Source organism: Notechis scutatus, chromosome 2, assembly GCF_049901735.1.
Source record: "Notechis scutatus isolate UNSWTSFEM ecotype Mainland chromosome 2, rNotScu1.2, whole genome shotgun sequence".
In the NCBI taxonomy this organism is placed as follows: Eukaryota; Metazoa; Chordata; class Lepidosauria; order Squamata; family Elapidae; genus Notechis; species Notechis scutatus.
In genome coordinates this window covers 212,033,102-212,054,974 of record NC_142010.1, presented here as the reverse complement: position 1 = coordinate 212,054,974, position 21,873 = coordinate 212,033,102, and the positions used below count along the sequence as shown (strand labels likewise).

Here is a 21,873-nt window from a genome sequence, read left to right as displayed (position 1 = left end):
AAAGCAAGCAAAAAAAGAAACTCCTAGGAAAAAAGATGAAAGCGAAAACAAAGAGACAAAAGGCAAAAGTAGAGGGGCAGAAAATGAACCCAGGAAGCAGGTGGCTTAAATAGAAACTAGACAGTAATAACACAGAAATAAATGGCTTTGCCACCATCAAGGATTTTCACCTTGGGTTTGGCTTGTAACCAAAGGTGGATAGGAATACTACTTGGAAACACAATTCTCTTTTTTTCCCACTGAGAATATCTTAGTCTTAGAATTTTTTCTTCAGAGATATATGCGGGAGAGTGATAGTATAAACTTCATAGTCAGGCAAAAGTAATTTTATTTATCTGGGTAAGTTAAATATATTGGAAGTTTATTATTATGGATTTTAGTCTTTGTTTGATATTCACTTTCAGTATGATTTCTTTACTATTATTATTATGCACCACACTGAAATCCAAAAAGGATATAAGTGGGGGATATAGGAACATTCAAATAGGCAAAGAAAGCAGAATAAAATGCAGCTCATAAGTTGCTAGCAAGTAGAGCTTTTATAAAAGCATTGGAAGATTGAAAGCAAAACCAGAACAACAATGATAGATTACAAGTAATTATAAATGAAAAGCAACAATAGCTCTTCATGTAGATTGTTTGACTCAGCCTTAAACTGCCTCTTATCACATGATCTTCAGGGTCTGTTTTACACAAATGGTAGATACAATTATCTTCGACTTAAGTGTGATGAACCATGAACAGCATTGTCTCCAAGTTGCTCTAAGATGATCTGCAGCAATTTCATGCAGTTCATCATTTCATTGAAAAAGGGGAGGAGGGTGGCAGAGAAAACAGAGGTTGTACTAACACTGGTATATTTATTGATTCATAGGCTGCCTTTCAACTCACATTTAATACCGATGGCAACTAATAGAAACCAGTTTTGACTACTCATCTAAAGGGAGAGATCAACTGCAACACCATAGAATAAACTGGGCACCCTCTAGTAGTGTGGACATCAATTCCTACAATTCCTGTACCATTATATGCAATCTGGGTAAGAATCCTGGGAGTTGAAATTCCAGACATCCGGATGTTTCCCAGGTTGGGAAAAATATCTTCCTGGCTGTCATCTGGATCTTGGGAACATAATTGTGTTCTATATAAACATGGAGGTAATATAATTCTAGGAAAAACATGCAGATCTATCTATCTATCTATCTATCTATCTATCTATCTATCTATCTATCTATCTATCTATCTATCTATCTATCTATCTATCTATCTATCTATCTATCTATCTATCTATCTATCTATCATCTATCTATCTATATCCTGCAGTGTATTAATTGTAAAAGAAACCAACTGTGAAGAAAGACTCTTAATACTTAGAGTACCAAGTAAGAATTACTTTACTAGTTTAACTAAGTATCATTTAACCTTGTTTTGTAAGGTACTTTCAATCATAATTCTGCATATATATGGATAAAGTGTGTTATAAATCTCAATTACTATAAAACAATACCTTCAGGGCTGCTGGCATCTTTCTCTCATTTATCATTTTGGAAAACAACCGTAACATTCATCATACAAACATAATATAGAATGGGGGAAAAACTTTTGGCCAGTGCTATATTCCAGCAAGAAGAGCAAAGCAATAAATCCCCTTTTATATTATTAAATAAGAACAACCAAGTACAATTTAGATGAATTAATTGTCTGTAATATTAAGAGATAAATATGTCTAATTTTTCAGTTGCCCATTTTTAATTAGGATTTTAAAAAAAAAAAAAAACATTTCCAGAGCTACAAATTAATGGCTGTAACAGCTCTAAACACAAATGATAAAAATAAAGATGCCCTCAATTCAAGCTTGATCCTTGATGACAGCAGCTCTGCTGTTTTCTCGACAGCACAACAAATGCAGTTTGACACTGTCTTTTTCAAAGACGTTTCTTGACTTTTCTGTCTAGTCAGTAGCCCTGGAGAAGATTGACTTACTTCTGATATAAGCCAGGTATGTCTAGGACCTACTAGCTGCTGAAAAATTTACCAGCTGATAAATTGGCACATTACCAATACCTTATTAAATACAATGCCTGGGATTGGGCAAAAATTTATTTCTTTTTTATAAAATCTTATCTGTACTACTATGCTACAGCCAAAAACTTGACTGGTAGACCAACTATTTGAAATGTATATTAATAACAGAAGCTACCAGATACCATAACCGCAAGTTCTCTTAAGAGATTTCATCAACTCAAGTCATCGCATGTTTCTTACCGAACTCATTCTCAAATTATCAATTCCATATTTTGAGGTAACATCAGGAACATGGAAACTAACCAGAAAAACTAAAAGGAATTATTCTACCATATATCACACATAATGGACACCAATAAAGTCATAGGCACATGGGAAGAATGTTACTTAAACAGAAACAGACCAAAGGCTATGAATTCTTTTTGTCCAAGTACCGTATATGCCGGCGTATAAGACGACCCGGCGTATAAGACAACCCCCAACATTTCCACTCAAAATATAGTTTGTTATATACTCGCCCCTCTTCCGCACGCCTTCCACTTTTGCACTTTTTTTTTTTTTTGAGGCACTTTTGTGCACCGTGGAAACGAATCCGTGAAGCCGAAGGAGCAGCCAGCTTCTCCCAGCTCCCAGGAAGCGAGGCTCGCACCGCCCGGGCTCCGCTGAGGTATCCGGCTGGGGCTGTCAGGAGTTGTCCGCTGGCGCGGCTCAGCGCGGCTCCAGTCCCGCGTGCCTCGGGAAGGGAAAGGCAAAACCAGGAGCCGCGGCAGCGCTTTGCAATGGCAGCAGCGGCTCCTGGTTTTGCCTTTCCTTCTCGAGGCAACGCGGACTGGAGCCACGCGGAGCCGCGCCAGCGGTAACAACTCCTGACAGCCCCAGACGGATACCTCAGCGGAGCTCGGTGGTGCGAGCCTGCTTCCTTGGGAGCTGGGAGAAGGCTGGCTGCTCCTTCGGCTTCACGGGATTTGTTTCCACGGTGCGCAAAGTGCCTCAGCGCGGGCAGCCGCAGTGCTTCCCAATTACTATTTGCCGGCGTATAAGACGACCCGGCATATAAGACGCCCCCCAATTGGAGGCATGTTTTTTAGGGCAAAAAAGTCATCTTATACGCCGGCAAATACGGTATATACATTAGACAAAACAAAAGCATAACTGTTAAGAGCTTACAGAGTAGCAGTAATCATTCCAGAAAAAATATCTAGTTTAAAATGTGATGTCTAAATGTGTTTTTCAGCATGTATGTGCTTAGTTTTATATATATTAAGATCAAATTGTGGTCTTATAAAGCAGTGTTTCCCAAATTTGAAGACTTTAAGAATTTTCTAGCAGCATATAAAACAACCTGCATTGAAAAAAATATACAAATGAGGAGCAGGCATCCTCAAAACTTAATTAGCTTACTGAAAGACAAAAACATGATCATGGTTCTAATCCTGATTTCAGTGGGATTCGTAAGATGAAATGACAAACTGTGATCAATTAAAATAAAATGAATGCTTAGAATGTGCTCTTCCAGGATATGCTGAAAGAAGAGAGACATGATAGCAGTCTTCCAATATTCCGGTCAAGCTATTTTCTAAAGCACCTGTAGGTCAGACAAGGAATAATGGATGGAAACTGAACAAGGAGAGATTTAACCTGGAAATAAGGAGAAACTTTCTGACAGTGAGAACAATCAACCAATGGAACAGCTTGTCCTCGGAAGTTGTGGGAGCGCCATCACTTGAGACTTTCAAGAAGAGATTGGACTGCCATTTGTCAAAAATGGTGTAGGGTCTCCCGCTTGGGTGGGGGTTTGGACTAGATGACCTATAAAGTCCCTTCCAACTCTGATTATCTGTTATCTGTTAAATCTGTTAAGATGGGAGGAGTAGAGTGCAGACTTGTGCAATTAATGGTAAAACATAGTTTAAAACCAGAAAAAGACAACTGAAACCACAACACTTAGATACAGGCAATCCTTGACTTATAATCATAACTGAGCCTGGCTATTATGGTTATAAGTCATGATGGACATAAAGTGAGTCATCACATGACTGGACCCAATTTTATGACCTTTATTACAGTGGTCATTAAATGAACACTGCAGTCATTAAGGGAACCCATTGTTTGCAATGGGAGTTTTTTCTTCCCCTGAAAATCAAAGTAAATGCTGGTTCCCGGAAAAAAAAATCATTGTAAATTGCATCCATGTGACTATGGGCCATTGCAAAAAGCCATAAATGCAGGTCACATATGTCATGATGTCATGATTGGGGGACGGACATGTCATGATTGGGGGAAGGACATTGTAATTTCGGAACCAAGTCATAAGTAGCTGCTGGGGAATCCATCATAACTTTAAAAAGTCACTAAACAAGTAGTTGTAAGTTCAGAAATACCTGTATAAGTTGTTCATTCCTGGTCTAGTGTTATCTTTGAATTAAGTTCATAAACAGTATAACTGAACTAATGCTTTTTTGATACCCTGAAGAACTGTAATCTAAAACATGAGAATTAAAATCCTATTTATTGCCACTTCTGATCGTGAAGTAGCACCCTGTTTTCTTTTCCACCTACTATAGCTCTTTCCTCTTCAGAAAATGATATAAGAAATCTCAGTCAAATATTACATAGCAGAAATGACATTCCCTATATACCTAATCATTTGATCAGGAACAATCATCCTTGGTTATGTGAACATTGTACAAAATACTATTGGGAAATGGAGATTACCCTACTACACTGATTATTGGTGTATTTGGCCTGTAAAAATATGGATGATCATTAGATGGAAACAAGTTTTTTTATTTTCTAACCTTATAGATGTCATAACATTGATAAATGAATTACAGAAATACAAACTCTCCTTTTCAGGACAAGCCTCTTAATGACTAAGTAAAAGACAAAAGTTTATACTAAATTGCTAAGACTGAAATAGAGAAGAGTATTGGAGCTGAATTAATTTGTGGCTCATCAAAATTTGGAGCATTAATGAAAGACACCATACTATATATTTCTACTATGCGGTACTTCAAGGTCATGATAGTTAGATATAATACAATCAAATATAAAATGTTAAAAGAATCATTTATTGTACAATGATAAGTTGCTCCATTCATATTTCATAGCAAGAAAATAGTGATATAATATACAATATTTTATTATAATTGAAAGAATAAAAATTAAAATGTTCCATGAATTTAACCATAAAATTATTAATTTATTAAACAGATCCTCTATTTTACATGTTAGCTGCTCTTTTCCTGAATAAATCAGAAGCACGTTGTTCTAAGCTTCTCTACAATTATTTTAATCATTCCGTTCAGTCCTACTACAGCTCAGAACTTCCTCTACTTGGAAAGATTTACTTCTACTTTCCTTTAGCAGATCTGAACAGATTATAATTTTGCTGTGATATGTGACTTTCTTGGTCAATTGCCCTACACATAGACACACACACATTCTCCCATACTCACTCCTTGGGATTTAAAATATGGTTGGTATTTCTTATTCTTAAAAAATTTAAGAATCAATTTTATCTTTTCAGGAAGAGAATGTATAGGCACCGTAACTTCTACCATGCAAAAAAAAATATTGTTATTGGTAGTAGCTGGTCTATATTTGTTAATCTAAACGATATTTTAATCTGTTACCAGCACTTAAACCATGATTTTCCATTTCAGATATCTCAGGAAGCTATCTGTTGGGCTAATGAGGGATAAAAAGAAGGGTCATGCAAGTCTAATAAATCATGAATATCACACCTACACTTGGCTACAATTTTTCTTATTTCATCATCAACCCATTTTATTGTGACTCCCAAATCTGTTTTGGAAGTAAGGCAGCATGTTCTTTAGCCAGGCCAATCCATAATTCTTAATTTATTCCCCATACCTCTGAACTGAGAACTTATTTTTTCTGCTCAAGGGCTGGTCCTACATGCAGTAAATAGCTGCTTTTCTCTTTGCACTTTTATCTTTCTTTTGTTTTTCTATATTTTTATCTTATAATAAAACTTAATAAAACTTTATAAATGAAATAGAGTATGATGACTGCCACAGTTAGCAGATTTTCAAAGAACGGTGAATTGTTATTTGGTATCATTGTAATGTTACTATCAGTAGTTAGGATATGTGATTCAGGGGTTTCCATACCCCTATGCTAAAAAAAAAATTGGTCAGACGGATTTGGGAGTAAAGCATGATTGGCTTCAGACGGCAAAAGGTCTTTGTTATTCGTCCCTAAGAAAAAGGAACTGCTTTTTGTTGTTATGAAAAATTTACACTGCCAGAGCTGAAAGGGGACATTTCATACATTAGTATATGATGAACTAGTGAACCACAGCTTCCTCTACTCTTTAGAAAATTGAGACAAATCTGCTGCTGATTATTTCTGAATTCAAGATTTCTGGTAACTACCATGTAACTATGTGCTGGTGACTCACTGTCATCATGGTCACTGGCAAGAACTATTCTAACTTAAAGAGGTTAACTTTTTTTAGAATTGAGTAGTTTGTGGTTCCACATCCTATAAGAACCAGCCACCCTTTTATTTTATTCCATTGATCAGAAAGCCATCAAACGTAAGCCATAATACAATTTATTATATATCCAAACTATTGGATTGAATAGATTGTTCAAACTGCTTAAGAAAAACATTGGCATACATAAAGATATCTGGGTTACCAACTTTTCTGTTTCATTCTTGAACTCTAATCCAACAAGAATTGAGCATTGCTTTCTAATAGTAGTCTAATCAAAGAAAATGCACAGGTCAGGAGGAGAAATAATGTGCCATATCAATCCCTTGATTGCTCAATTCTTGTTTATTTTTGAGTTCCCCCTTCTCATTCAAAATATCCTTATATCTAACAATATTTTCTATGTTAACGACATTTGGATGAACCAGTACTTCCATTGAAAACCAAACTGGTATCCTCAAATAGTGTTGTTCTCTGACTTTCTCCCATACTAGCAATAATGCATTCCTAATATAATGCCTTTGAAAGTAACCATGTATTTAATTTTCCCATACTACAAATAGGCAGGCCCAATTGCAAATCATGTCCCTCCAAAGTCAATAGCCTTTTGTTCCTCAATACAATCCATTCTTTCACCCAAGTTCCACAATCTGATAATATAATTCCCAATTTGGTAACCTGAAGCCTCCTCTATTTCTCGAATCTTGCAACATTTTAGAGTTATTCTTGCTTTTTTCCCTTGCCAGATATATCTTAATATTACTTTACTGAGTTTTTCAAAGTATTTTTTCCAGTTTTATCAGAATTGTTTGAAATAAATATAATAATCTTGGCAATATATTCATTTTTATTGTAGCTATCCTATCTATCAGTGATAGTTGCTTATCAATGGAGACCGAGTGGAGCAAGTGGCCAGTTTTAAGTTTCTGGATATTACCATAAAAGAGGACCTGACCTGGGGTCCTCACATTGCAACACTAGTCAAAAGGGCCCAGCAGAGATTATACTACCTGAGACTTCTCAGAAAACAACAACTGAATGAAAAACTGCTGGTGACCTACCACTGTACCATAGAGTATCTTAACTTACTGCACCTCTGTATGGTTTGCCAATTGCACAGTGGCAGATAGGAAAGCACTCCAGAGGGTTAATCTCATTGCCCAGAAGATCATTGGTTGCCCTCTCCCCTCTTTGTAAGAGCTTGATAGCTCCCACTGCCTTAAGTTCAAAATATTCTCAAAGATCCCTCTCATCCTGGGCACCCTTTTTTTGAACTATTACCATCTGGCAGACGGTACAGAATATTAAAAACAAGCACAAATTGGCTGAAAAGCAGCTTCTATCCCAGGGCAGTAGCTCTGTTTAATTCTACTGTATAGTGCAGTGTTGGTGCGGTGTTGTGGGTTTTCGGTTCAATGTGTGAAGTGTGAAGGATGTGTGTTTGTGTTTATTTTCATGGTAATGATGTGCACTAAAGATGATGTTTGATTTCGTTGTACGAGGTGCAATGACAATAAAGTAAACTAAACTAGTCGCAATTTTTCCATTTCTCCAGATATTTTAATTTGTTGAATCAATTTATAATAATTATCTTCCTTGATAGTTACACATCTTGATATTAAATTAATCCCTAAGTATATTTTCTTGATCAGACTGGAATCTATGGAAAATGCAGAGTACAGGAATAGAACTGGAAAAGTTGGCAGACCACGTATTTTTATATGCATCATTGCTTTTCCAAAGCAGTTATCCAAATATGAACCGTGGCCTATCCACGTTCTGTGCTGAGATCCAACTGTTTTTATTAATTTGTAAAAATAAGCGTGGGGTATAAATAAATGAACATGTTATGCCCAAGCATGCAATACAGTAAGCCATATTATGCTGCTGGCTAGGGAATTCTGGGTGTTGAAATCACCCATCTAAATGTCGATTGGATTGAAAAACACTGGATTAAAACAAGAGAAACCTGCAAATTCACATATCGTCTAGAAACCAGCAATGAGACTCCGACCAGTTTTAGTTACATTATTAGAGAAGAACGAGTCCTTCCTTTCAAAAGACCAACCTTTGACGAGCTGAGCCCGTTCCAGACACAAGCAGCGACCGCTCTTTGTCCAACTTCCTGAAAAGTACATAGAGATACTATTAGTGTAGAGCCACTCTCTTCCCTTTTCCTACTTCTATGGACTTATTTCTGTTCGGCTGTGATTTAAAGCAGCTGTTTGAAGGTTGCTATACAACTTTGATTCGAATTGCAAATTTGCCCCGCGAAGACGCTGATCTGATTGTGGTTGCAATTGCGGCTGCTGTATTGTTATGACGCTGTGTTGTTAAGACGCATTTTAATGACGCCCTTTAAAAAAAACCTTCTTTCAAGCTGACTTTCCAAAGCATCCCAAAAGCAGACGATGGGAAGGAAAGCCTGGGTTTGACTCAAGAGAATTTATATTATATTCATATTTTCCCCAAGAATATGGGGCATAATTGTTGACTGGCGTACCAGATCCTACTTTCTCTAATCACACATTGTGTGTCTACTCGTTTGTATTTTAAAACGCAGACTAAAACAAATAAAATATATAGCTGTGGGAAAAAAGCCCACCATATCCTTTGTTCCATATTGAAAAATGGGGTTGGAAAGGGGATGTGCTAAGGAATGAAAAATTGGGATTCTTCAATTGCTTCCTATAAAAAGCTAGCATTTACACTCATTGAATAAAAATACATAATTACTGTTATTTTTGCAGTAAAGAAGGGATGGCTAGAAACAATGATATATATTTTAGTAAGATTTCATTTTAACAGCATGTAGTCAGGAAAGTCAGAAATAAAATATTTCCATGTTCTTGTAAAGAATATTTCAGACCACAGTGATTTCAGGTGGACATTTCATAAATCCTTTGGATTCACAATCTAACATTTTATGTGCAGGTTTACAGCAGAACTTGAATTCTGGTATTTAAAAATGTCCCATAGGGATATTTAATCATAGAATAACAGAGTTGGAAAGGACCCTGGAGGTCATCTAGTCCAACCCCCTGCTCAAGCAGGAGCAAATATTAGCCTCTACCTGGGATTGAACTCACAGCCTCCTGATTGTGAGGAGAGAGCTCCACCTCTGGGCCACCGCACCTAGACGATGGGTCTTGTCCTAATGTTTGCTGAAGGAAACAGACTAATGCATAAATATATTCAAAAATTTCCTTGCCTTCTTCCTAAAAAAAGGAAAGGGGGGACTGACATTTACTCTTCTTTCCTCATTTTTTTTCCAGCTCATTATTGGCTGAGCATTATTACAGAGAGAAGGCCCATTCAATGCTCCCACTGTCCATATTACGAGAAAGTTGCATAAACTACCTTAAACAGCAGTGATTGCTGCATTTTATTGCAACAAATTCTGGCTGTTAAATATGGCTTGTTTGAAGGAGCACTTCTCTTTTGTCTGCTCTGGTAAAAGCTTTATCATGATCCTTGATAAAAAGCTTTTATAAGATTTGACACCACTTGGTAAATAAATGAGATTTGCCCCTTCAGGAATGTTATTATCTTGCAGCTGAGCTGCAATTTTGAAGTGTTCTTATAAAAAAGGAGCAGCAGCATTTTTTGGTTGCTACAAAAAATACCTGACAACAACTGCTAAGTAAAATGAGGCACTACACTATGTTCAGACATTGTGTCAAGACAGTTCAATTTGAACTATGTCAAAAAAAACCAAACCTTTATTTCTGTATTGTTGCAAGTGTACATTCGGTGTTGTTGGGTCTTTACAAGCTCATAACTGCACAGGACAGCTACATGTAGTATAGATTTATTGATGCTCCCTTAGTAAATATATCTTTCTATTATAAAGCCTGCTTCATCAAGTGTTGTTGAAGTCTTGTTAATAACCTTAGGAACTCCATGTCTCCTCCCCATACAACCCCCTGCAGGTCTAATTTATCTAGTTCAGAGGTGTCAAACTCATGGCCCGTGGGCCGGATGCATCGCACGCTGGCCATGCCCGCGCCCGGTTTAGCGAAGGGGGAAAAAGTCACAATACTTCACATGATACCACCATGACGATGTGTGTTTGACACCCCTGGTATAGAGCTAACTCCTTATATTTAAGGTGCCTTTAATTATTAAACTGAGTACCTTTTCTTCGCTGAATACACAACGGAATCTTAGATGAGATCTCTTGTCCCACTGCCAAATAAATGGCAGGTTTACTGTACACACATTATATAAATTGTTCTTCCTCTCTAATAAAAATGAGAGGTTGCTGCAGAGTCAAAACAGGTGCCATCTGGTGATCCATTTACTCTCACATTCATTGCTTTACTTGCTGCTTTTGCACTGGGCTGAGATAAATCATAGCCTTTGGAATGCAGAACATCTGGTAAGTTGATTCCATGCTGAAAGGTCTGCATAAATGGAATGCAGCGTTCAATTTTCCAAAAAGCCTTTTGCACTTAAACAATGACATAACCGCAGAAACCAAATTGCACTTTTATCATTCCACAAAGGTCATTCAGAAGGTGAGGGCAGCACTTCTGATTTGCTGATAAAATCCAAGATCTCAGAAACATGTTATTCAAGGATTGAATAAAGCAGTAGTCATTTTCCTCAAATAAACTGTTAATTATTCTCCATATTCTATCAAACTAAGCACTAAAGGAAGAGAAGGCATATTCAATATTCAATATTCAAGCAAAAGGGTGGATGATTTCCCTTCCAATTATTCCCCCTGATGTAATTAATTTGGAACACATGCTAGACTTATTTAAGGAGATATAGTAATAGCTGACATGTTTTTTAGGAGGAGGGGAATTGTAAGTTTCCCATTATAGTTTTCTTCTCTATCCATTCCTTTCCCCCCCTTTATAGAGAGTTCTTTGGCTTCATTGGTTTAATAAGGATTTTTGCATTTAAACCTTCCCTGGATTTCAAAGACACCATAGCTGTGCAGCTATCCTTATCATTTAAAAATTAGATTAACTCCAGAATTAACATCAGACCAACAATCAAATAAACAATACCTCAGTCAAGAAATTGCCAAACAAGCTAACAGTAAACAGCCAACCAAAGAACCTCCAAAATCACTCCTACCAACACTGACAGGGCAAGCCACTAGCACAGGGCTGTCAAACTCGCGGCCCTTGGCCCAGATCTGTCACGTGCTGGCCATGCCCATGCCTGGTTTAGCGAAAAAGTCCCGATACATCATGTGATGCCGCTATGACAAGTTTTGACACCCCTGCACTAGCATATAAACTGAGAGCAAACCCCACTTCTTACTAGCACTGATAATATTATCTAGTTTGAGTAATGAAATGTCTGCAAGAAAACAAACTCAAAGAGCACCAAGAACCCCTCAGGAATTAGTACTGTACAAGGTTTATTAAGTTCAATAATTTTGTACTTTGGGTAGTAAGATTCAAGGCATCTGCCTTTATACATTTCTAAAGGTAGGATATATAAAGCACCTTTGTCAGAAGAGCTAAATATTATATGGTTGGATGAACTAGGAAGTATAAAAAAATTCAATCAATCTGATGACAACCATGATATTACCTTTTACTAGAAAACCCTTGGAAGAGTCTACTATTTCTTTTTAATTACCCTTCTGAAGTTAGAATATCATGTTTTGTTGATCAAGTCTTTGTGACATTGGCCATAAGAATAAGTCTATAAGCTCATAAATTCATTTTGATTGGTCACACAGTCAGCAGATGTTTAGATGGATTTGGCTTTTTTATGCATCTAGTGAGTACTTCCCAAGGACCTTGGGGATACAGATGTTGTTTGATGGTGTTAAAGATATCATTCTATTTTTATCTTACCTTTTAAAAATGTAAGCCAAGGTGGTGAAACAAACAACAACCATCATGACAAACTAACAGAAACAATGTGTCTTAATACTATGTGGATCCAACCTATGTAACTTAATGTTGTGGGTAAATCCACCTATTGCAGGGGTGTCAAACTTGCGGCATCATGGCGAGATCACATCATATATTGTGACAGTTTCCCCCTTTGGTAAACCAGGCTTGGGTGTGACCACTATGTGACACATCTGACCCGCGGGCTGCCAGTTTGACAGCGCTGACCTATTGTGTAGTAGACAAAAAGCAAAGATTAAAACAATAAGCTTTTAAGTCCTCAGCAATATGATGGCATGACATCATATTGCTGAGGACTTACTATAGAAGAGAACTATTTTTAGTGCCACAATGAAATTGATACATAATCTTGGTTGCTCGGGGACAGTTGTAATAAATTATAGCTGATCTTTTCCTGATGTAAATGAGCTTGGTCTTGTTCCCAGACATAGGATGTTGCTTTCTTTTTGTAGTGCAAAATCCACTTTAGGGATGTGCAGGCATTCAGCTCCATAGTTGAAAATGTATTCGGGAGGCAGCATGGATATGCTCAGTGGACCTGTCTGAGCTTCATTCCTTTTTTTTTTTTTTAAACAAATTTTATTAGTTTTTACAAAACAATACACAAACAAACAAGGCATGATAACATAAAAAATCTTTTCTGAAATAACCAATAGAACATACAGAATAATTCCAAATTATAATATATATATTTACGTTATCTGTTCAACTTCGTGTCTTAGCCCAACTTCTCTTTATTTCTCCCTTTCATTCTATTATTCAAATTATATTTCTTGCTAATTAAAATTTTATTGCTTTTCAAGAACAATACACAAACAAACAAAACGTAGAACATAAAAACATAAAACATCTTTTCTGAAAGTTGCTTGGTCCCGGGTTAAAACTCTTCGTACAGACACAAATTCAAAAATCATATTCATTTTATATACCATTCCATATCTTATTACCATTTTCAATTTTCTATATAGCTTCTTCCCTCTTTTATCTTTCTTAATTTTATTTTATTTATCTCATCTCAGTTCAAATCATAATACTTATCATTCTTTGTCTGTTCTATTTCCAGCTATCCATTCGTCTTTTCTCTTTAAACAAACTTCTCCTGTACACTGATTGGAGTATGACGCCTTTAACTCTTTCCCCTAACTTAGTAATACTTAATATAACACTTAACTTATATTGGGATTCTGTTTAGTACATTCTAAAATTACACAATGTATTTTATAAGAAAAAAACAACAACAAAAGAAAAAAAACATTTATGGGTATATAAGACCACTATCAATGCCATTAAAAAACTAATCATAGATATTAATACTCATTTATATCTTAAGCATTTTATTCTAAATACACATATAAAAACACAATCTTATGTACCTTACAGAATCCCTTTTTCAATTAAATTTACCCATTGTCTCTAAATGAATTTTGTTTCTTTAAATCTTGCTTCCCACCATTAAGGCTTCTCATCCCTTCCTTTCTCTCTTGCTTATTCTTCTCCTTGCCCTTTTTACCCCTTTGTCTCTCCTCCACCCTTTTCTTCTTCTGCTTTCCCCCTTTCTGTTGTTTTCTAACCTTGTATCCACCTTTCACCTCATTTTTCTCTTTTTTGGTTGTTTTTTCAAGCCTTAAAATCCCCTTTTTCTTTTCCTCTTTCTCCTCCTCCCCAAATAGAATCATTTGTTCATCAAAGATGGCTTCTTCTTTGTCCCAGTCATCCTGCTGCACAGTCAATTTTTCATAAGTACATACCGCCATTTCTAGAAATTGAAAAAGAGTGCCCAAAGTATCTTTCCCATCTTGTTCTTCTTTTTTATATTTTTGATATTCAATTTTTAATTCATCCACAAGCGATGCCATTGTAAAGAGAATTTTTTTTTTTTCCAAAACAACCACCCGAGTGCTTTTAATCAAAAATAATTCCCAAAAGTTCCAAAGTCACCAAACAATCCAAATAGGCTATTTCTTTTAATACTTTTTTCTTTCTTCCATTTCTCTTTCTGGGGTTGCTGTTTGATCAAAAAGTTCCAATTAAAATATATCTTTTGGAAGTCTTATTAATATTCAATAATTCTTTAAAATTCTAGGCAATCTCCTCCTTGTTTAAATTCTGTTCCATTTTTTCCCCCTCTCTTTTCCCACTTACAGCAAAAAGATTTTCCTTTAAATGTTCAGAAATCCATACCTCCAATGCGAGTTTTCCGATTTCTCTTAAAGTTCTATCGCTGTCACGTTCGGAAGGAGAGTGAAAAGAAAAAAAGTTTTTCCTTTAGTTTCCATTCGCCGCTTGACACATTCTGGAAACGATGTATCTTTAATAAGCTTTAAGTTCCAGAGTACTTTCACTGTTACTTTGTCCCAGTCAGCAAGGATCATTTTCATTTCTTGACAGCTCCTCCTGCACTTTCTTTTTCCGGCTGAGCTCTTCTATGTGGCGGCCATTGCTGACTGCCGCTCAGCTGCCTTTGGAAAAGGGGGTTTAGCCGGCTAGGGAAGAGAGGTGCGATGTCTCTCGACCCTGCCAGACCCCCCCCTGTCTTCGCCACCTTCTACGGAGGTGGCTTAGCCCCGAAGCCAAATGACTCGGGGCACTCGGGCAGTGAACACAGGCAGAAACCGTGCACAGTCGCGGATTCCTGCCTGCTCTGAAGCGCTGCAGACCGGAAATCCCCCTGAGCTTCATTCCTTTTTGTGGCCTTCATAGGAAATACATCTTTTGAGTGAAGGCATTAAGAGGCTACCACCTTCATAATCAAATATTCCTGTTTTATATGATGCAGGAGAATGTATGGCTAGATATCTGGAGGACAGCTAGAATGAGCTGAATAACATATAAATCCTAGGAAAGAATATTAACTATTTTCCTTATTGATTTCCTAATATTTTATTTTATTTGAAGCATTTATATAGCCAACTTGAGTGCTGTGATACTGGATGGCTTATACCAGGAGTGTCAAACTGGTGGCCCCTAGGCTGGATGCGTCATATGTGTAGGCCACGCCCTTCCCAGCTCCATGAAGTGAAAAAACATTACAAATGTCATGTGATGTCAATGTTACACCACGAATTTGACCCACGTGGCTTACATAAAAGCAAGAAAACAAAACAATTTCAAATTAAATTCCAATACAACACCCTTAATACAATCAAGACCTCCCACTAAACAGGACTCCAATCATTTGAGTCACGACACCCAAGGAAAAACTCATGCATGCTTCTCTATCAATATTTCTTCAAATATTCCTGGGATGGTAAGATCAATAGCAAGCAAAGGAGGGACCATTGGGTAGATTTCAAATTTTGAAGCTATGTTAAAGGTACTGTAACTGAATGGTTTCCATGGTTGGCAGAAGGACAGTCACTAAATATAAATTGGTAAGATTTCTTCCAAACGTTCACTAGTCTTTCTGCAATGTATTAAACAGTTCTTGTCTAAGACTAATTTTTTTAAACAAATGATAGTCCAAAGCACGGTTCTCGACTTACAACAATTTGTTTAGTGACTGTTCAAGGTTACAACGGCACTGGAAAATGTAACTTATGATTGTTTTTCATACTTATGACCATTGTGGCATCCCTGTGGACATATGATCAAAATTTCAGATGCTTAGCATCTGCCTCATATTTATGACTGTTACAGTGTCCTTGGGTCATGGGATCACCTTTTGCGACCTTCTGACAAACAAAGTCAATGGGCAAATCAGATTCACTTAACAACCGTGTTACTAATGTAACAATGGTGGTTATTCTCTTAACAACTGTGGCAAGAAAGGTCATAAAATGGAGCAAAATTCAATTAACAAATGACTCACTTAAAAACAGAATTTTTGGGCTCAACTGTTATTGTAAGTCAAGGACTACCTTACCCCTTTTCAAAATAATGAAACAAATGCATTCCCCCCAGTTTCTTGATCAGCAGGCCTTGGCTGTCTCTCTCAAAGCCACTTAATTTTGTTATCCAGCAAAGTGACGTAACTATGCATGCATGTACATCCAGAAACACTTTAGGAAGTAGCTTCACAAAACACCAGGCAATTCAATGGACTGGGAAAGAGATGTTTTGGATGTGATCGCACATAGTTAAAAGTACTGTTTGAAAGGATATGGACATCCCTAATGTACAGTAGGCTCAAAATATCGCAAAGAAGCATCAGGCCAATTAGAGATCCAGGAACCTTCATCAACTGAGCATGAAAATAATTTGATTATCTAATACTTACAACTGATGGCTTCTGTATGATTTGGAACTTGAAAACCCATAGTGATAACATCAATGACTTCTGGTTTGTGAAGTTGCATGAAAAGTCGAGGAACTTTGACTAGATTTTCTTTCACATACTGATCCTTATAGATGGCTATATCTGGGCATCTCTGCTGCATGAAATATTTCAACCGGAATTAAACCAAGCATTAATAGTCCAGTTTGAAGCTAATTGTTGATGACATTCTGATTATAGGAGAAGACAAAGTAATATAGAAAGCTACTTATTGGTAAGTTACAGTCTTCTTTCCAATGGTGGAAAGAAAAGGATATCAAATTAAATCCAGGCAAAATTAGATTCAACCAAGGAAAAGTGTCATATGTACAGCATGATATTTTAGGTCAAGGTCTAAAGGCTCATCTCAGAATGAAGAGGCAATTTGGAACAGACTATGACCAAGGATGTGACCAGAATTCACTATTTCACAGAAACAATAAACTTCCTAGCTAAAATTTGTGCAGATTTCGCAATTCAATTGGTGCTATAGCGGTATTAAAAAAGAACATAGAAGATACTAGTCGGTACTCCAGGAAAAAACATTTGAAAGATTAAAGCAATTAATCACCAAAGCACCTCCCATAAAATACTGCCAACTGGGGAACAGATGATTTTACAATGCGATTCTTCTGAAAAAGAATTGGGAAGGTTTCACAGGAGCAACCAAATGACAATGCAAGCAGAGCCTTTCAGTAGCTCAACAGGGGTTTGCATAAATAGTAAAAGAACTACCATCTGTGATGTTTGAACAAATTCTTTCCAATATTTTGCTCATGGGCAACTGGTAATGGTAGTTTCTGATCACAAATGACTGGAAACGGTAACAAAGGTATTCTTTTTAGAACACCCAAATGATTAGAACATGCATTGACAGGCTTAGAACCATGATAAGTTCAGATCAGGTACTGCCCAGGAAGTTTTCCTCCTGACAAACAGAATAAGACTTGCCTGCCTATGTAATGTGGAAAAAGATGTCTAAGAAATGAAGTCATTAGGCAATCAACATGGTGTACTTCCTCTGAATTTAGATAACAAAGCTACAAGAAATGAATTTGCACAGCTCCAAATAATTAACCATGTCATTTTGGAAGGCTGGCTTGTAAATAAAAGCCATGTATTTGTGGGAACAGAAGTACTGCTAAAGGAAGAAGGTTATGTCCAGCATGGCCTAATATACTTTGACCAGACAGTTCTTATTTTAGCCTTGCTGCATAACAGAGTTATGGAAACATGTCATCTTTCAACAGTTGCTTTTGACAGGATCAAAAGCCATCCAAATTTTGCACAAGGTCATGGAAGAAGATTGACATATATTCACTTTAAATGTAGCTGCGGATATGATTACATTTTAAAGAAAAGCAATATTTTACCTTTGAAGATTACTATTCCGACTTTACTTATGGCCTTCAGGATATAGGAATCTGAGAGGCAATCCAGAAAGTGAAGCCAAACCTTTCCAAATATTGGAAAGGTTTTGACACAGTATTTGAATACTGTGATTCATGTGTATTGAATTCAGAGTATTTTCTTCAACGCAATCAGATTTCCTTCTCTACCCACAGCAATGGAACAATAGTCAGCTGTCAAAGCAGTAAAGAAGTTGCTACATAAAACTGTGACCCCAGGGACTGACTCTTATCTGCCTCTTTTGGCTGATCAAAATAACTCAGTGCAGGATTGCAGAACCAAAGCAACAGAAGGCCTGAGGGGCATAGGACCAAAACTGCTACCTGTTGATAACCTGGATCTGCTCATGAATTTGTAGGCAATCACACAGACAACCTTATTTATACTGATTTTACAACATTTTGAAACTGCCACAATCACAACTGATTCTGTGTCAGCCAGCCTCACTAGATAGACCAGACCAGGAAATTGATTCCACAATTCCACAAAACCACTCATACTGAAATTAATTAAAATAACAGAATGCTGTGAGTCTAATTGTGCTCCTCTTTCTTCTTATGATCCAGTGAATTAGGGAGGTATCTCCCTAAACTGCTTCCAAGTGGAATGATTCAACTTGCCATGGCCAACTCACCCCAGCTGACTCTCCCCAGCAATCTCACTGCGGCCAACTCACCACAGCCAACTTACCGCAGGACAATTCAACACGAGATAAGCAAAACTAAAGAGACAAATAGAATTGCAGCTCATTCCAGCCTCGAGGACTTCTAACTTGAGAAAAGTCAAATCTAAAGCAAGATAAAGCTCACTGCAATTCACTTCTTCCGCTCTTGAGTTATTCTGGTTAAATTATCCCACAGGGAATTTTCCCCCAACAAGTTGGCCGGTGTGAGATGGTTGAGGCAAATTGCCTGTAATGAGTTGGCTGTCCCAGGCCTGCTTCCAACTGCTATCTCACTCTGGCATTGAAAAATGCTTCAGTCCATTTTGCCTAGATAAGAGTTCCTGTGTATCTCCATCAAGATTGTTGTAGACAATTGTTGTGCACTCTGCTACTTAGTACTGGTTGTGATCAGAGTGGCCTTTAAGCCATAAAATAAATAAATAGCAAAGGCTTGACTAAAGAAGAAAAATATTCATAATATATTTGTTTTGGGTGCAGAAGGTGGACTTGAGTCCACTATCAATGAATGCTAGCAAACATTCATTGTGTTTTTTAAAAAAATGAATGATAAATACATGAAGGTAAAAATGTAACTTCTATCTAAACTATACTTGAAAAGGCAGAAAGATAAGAAGTTTAACTCATTTAACAAAATAGAATCATTTAACAAAATAGTCCAGGTGAGAGACAGACATCAGGAAAACATAGGAAGACCAACTCCCTTTATCTCTCTCCATTTGTCATCAAAAGATTCCTAAGTCCAAAATAACGATGCAGTGTCTAACATATGACCATTCAGAGACCTCTAGTCTCAATTATACAGAGTTCTGGTATATAAGATACAATCTATAGATAAAACTACCTCAATAGGCATCACCTGGGCTTGTGACAGAGTTTTTATGAGATAACTATTCCTGAAGGCAATCTATGCCATCATAATTGCAGGCATCTGCATTCTTAGAAGCAGAAAGAAGAGAATGATGTATCACAGAGACTGCCAAAGCACGTACCACCAAAAGCCAAACTGCAAGCAATGAAAATGAGCCAGTGTTGTATCCTCATGAAAAATGGACAAGAATTAAAGACATTCCAATCTGGCCATTTTTCAAAGAAATTTTTCAACACAAGTCAAATACATTTTAATTGAGTCCAAGATAAGATCAGGATCATGGATTTATAATCTTTGGCTTTAGCTAGGAGGATTGAAATATTTAATATAAACATTTCAGTTTCTAGAAATCTGTGGAAAACAATGCCACAGAAACAAATTAAGGTGGAATATTGTTTCTTGATTAAGAGTCAGAGTCATATTTTGAAAGGAATGGAGGATTCTGGGATAGCAAGATTTATGGGAGGAATCTTACACCAGCTTGGAGTAGTTTAGGGTGAAGAATTTTTGAATTGCGTGAATTAAATAATTTTTTAAAAACATTATTTAATGTAAAGCAGGAATAGGAGTGACATGACATACAAAACTTTGCAAAAGCTTAGTGTTAACAAAACATCTAACACAACTTACCTCTGTTTTTTTTTCTCAAACGATCCATCTGTTAAAATACTGAAGTTTGCTGATGACACAACACTGATTGGTCTCATTCGAGACAACGATGAATCTGCATACAGACAGGAGGTTATACAACTTACCTCGTGGTGTAACCGGAACATTCTGGAACTGAACACACTCAAAACCATAGAAATGGTGGTAGACTTTAGAAGAAACCCTCTTATACTACCAACTCTTACAATACTAGACAACGCAGTATCAACAGTAGAGAGCTTCAAATTTCTAGATTCTACTATATCACATGACCTAAAATGGACACCTAACGTCAAAAATATCATCAAAAAAGCACAACAAAGAATGTTCTTTCTGCACCAACTCAGAAAGCTCAAACTGCCCAAGGAACTGCTGATACAGTTGTACAGAGGAATTATTAAGTCTATCATCTGCACCTCTATAACTGTCTGGTTTGATTCTGCAACCCAACGGGACAGACACAGACTTCAGAGGATAATTAGGACTGCAGAAAAAACAATTACTACCTTTAATTGAGGACCTGTATACTGCATGAGTCAAAAAGAGGGCTGTGAAAATATTTACAGACCCCTCACATCCCGGACATAAACTGTTTCAACTCCTTCACTCAAAATAACGCTAAAGAGCACTGCACACCAGAACAACTAGACACAAGAACAGTTTTTCCCCGAAAGCCATCACTCTGCTAAACAAATAATTCCCTCAACACTGTTCAGCTATTTACAAAGTGTACTATTACTGTTAATCTTCTCATCATTCCTTATCACCCATCCCCTCCCACTTGTGATTGTAGGACTGTAACTTTGTTGCTTGTATCCTTACGATTTATATTGACTGTTTCTTAGTATGATTTGATTGTTGATTGTACCCTATGACTATCATTAAGTGTTGTACGTTATGATTCTTGATTCTTAATGAATGTACCTTTTCTTTATGTATATTGAGAGTATTTACACCAAGACAAATTCCTTGTGTGTCCAATCACACTTGGCCAATAAAGTATTCTACATTCTACATTCTTGTGGGCAGTTGGATATTTTTCAAATCTAAGCACTAGTCTGCCAAACTACAACATCCCTCTCTCTATTTGTAGCCATCATATCCAGATTAAGCAAATCAAGTTAGTGAGGGTTTATCTGGAAACTTTTTAGAACATTTATCAAAAGTTCAGCCACTTAAGAAATTTGGAACATACATAATACATATACATATATTTATACATACACTTGTGGAAGACATACCTATTCAGTTAAATATGGAACAAACCTTTACTTAGCGATGTTGATTCTTTTTGTTACTTCTGAGGAAGTCACCTACACATACAGAAGTAGTCAAAAAAAAAGACCTTACAGTGGCAGGACCGCAATTTTCACCAAGGCCAGAGATAACCACTATTGCAAAAAGCAAAACTTCCCAAAAGCTAAATCATTAACTATCATACCCACAAGGAAGAGGCTTCCTGTTATTGTCCAGGAATGAGCAAAATTGAGTAATTGCCTGTGACCCCTTCTTTGCACTTCTTTGTGCTCACATGTTTATTGTGTGTTTGGGTCATGCTCAAAAAAATATTCTCCAATGTACACTGTGTCCTTGACCAGATTATGCAGAATCTTCATAAAGGTATTGGAGACATTGCAA

General features: G+C 36.8%; 1 protein-coding gene across 2 annotated transcripts in view; it reads right to left on the bottom strand.

Moving 5' to 3' along the window:
* The window catches only part of C2H5orf63 (chromosome 2 C5orf63 homolog), a 40,492-nt gene extending 18,969 nt beyond the window's left edge, over positions 1–21,523 (bottom strand). Inside the window, exons 1-2 of one of the 2 annotated variants that reach the window (XM_087957999.1) lie at positions 21,477–21,523; positions 20,218–20,311 (exon numbers count right to left, since the gene is read on the bottom strand). In XM_087957999.1, coding sequence (XP_087814125.1) covers positions 20,218–20,294 — 77 coding nt within the window. In that variant the 5' untranslated portion in view covers positions 20,295–20,311; positions 21,477–21,523. Of the gene's footprint in view, positions 1–8,555; positions 8,815–20,217; positions 20,312–21,476 lie in introns of those variants that run through there. The other variant, XM_026673872.2, reaches the window with a different exon arrangement.
* Positions 21,524–21,873: the final 350 nt, after the last annotated feature.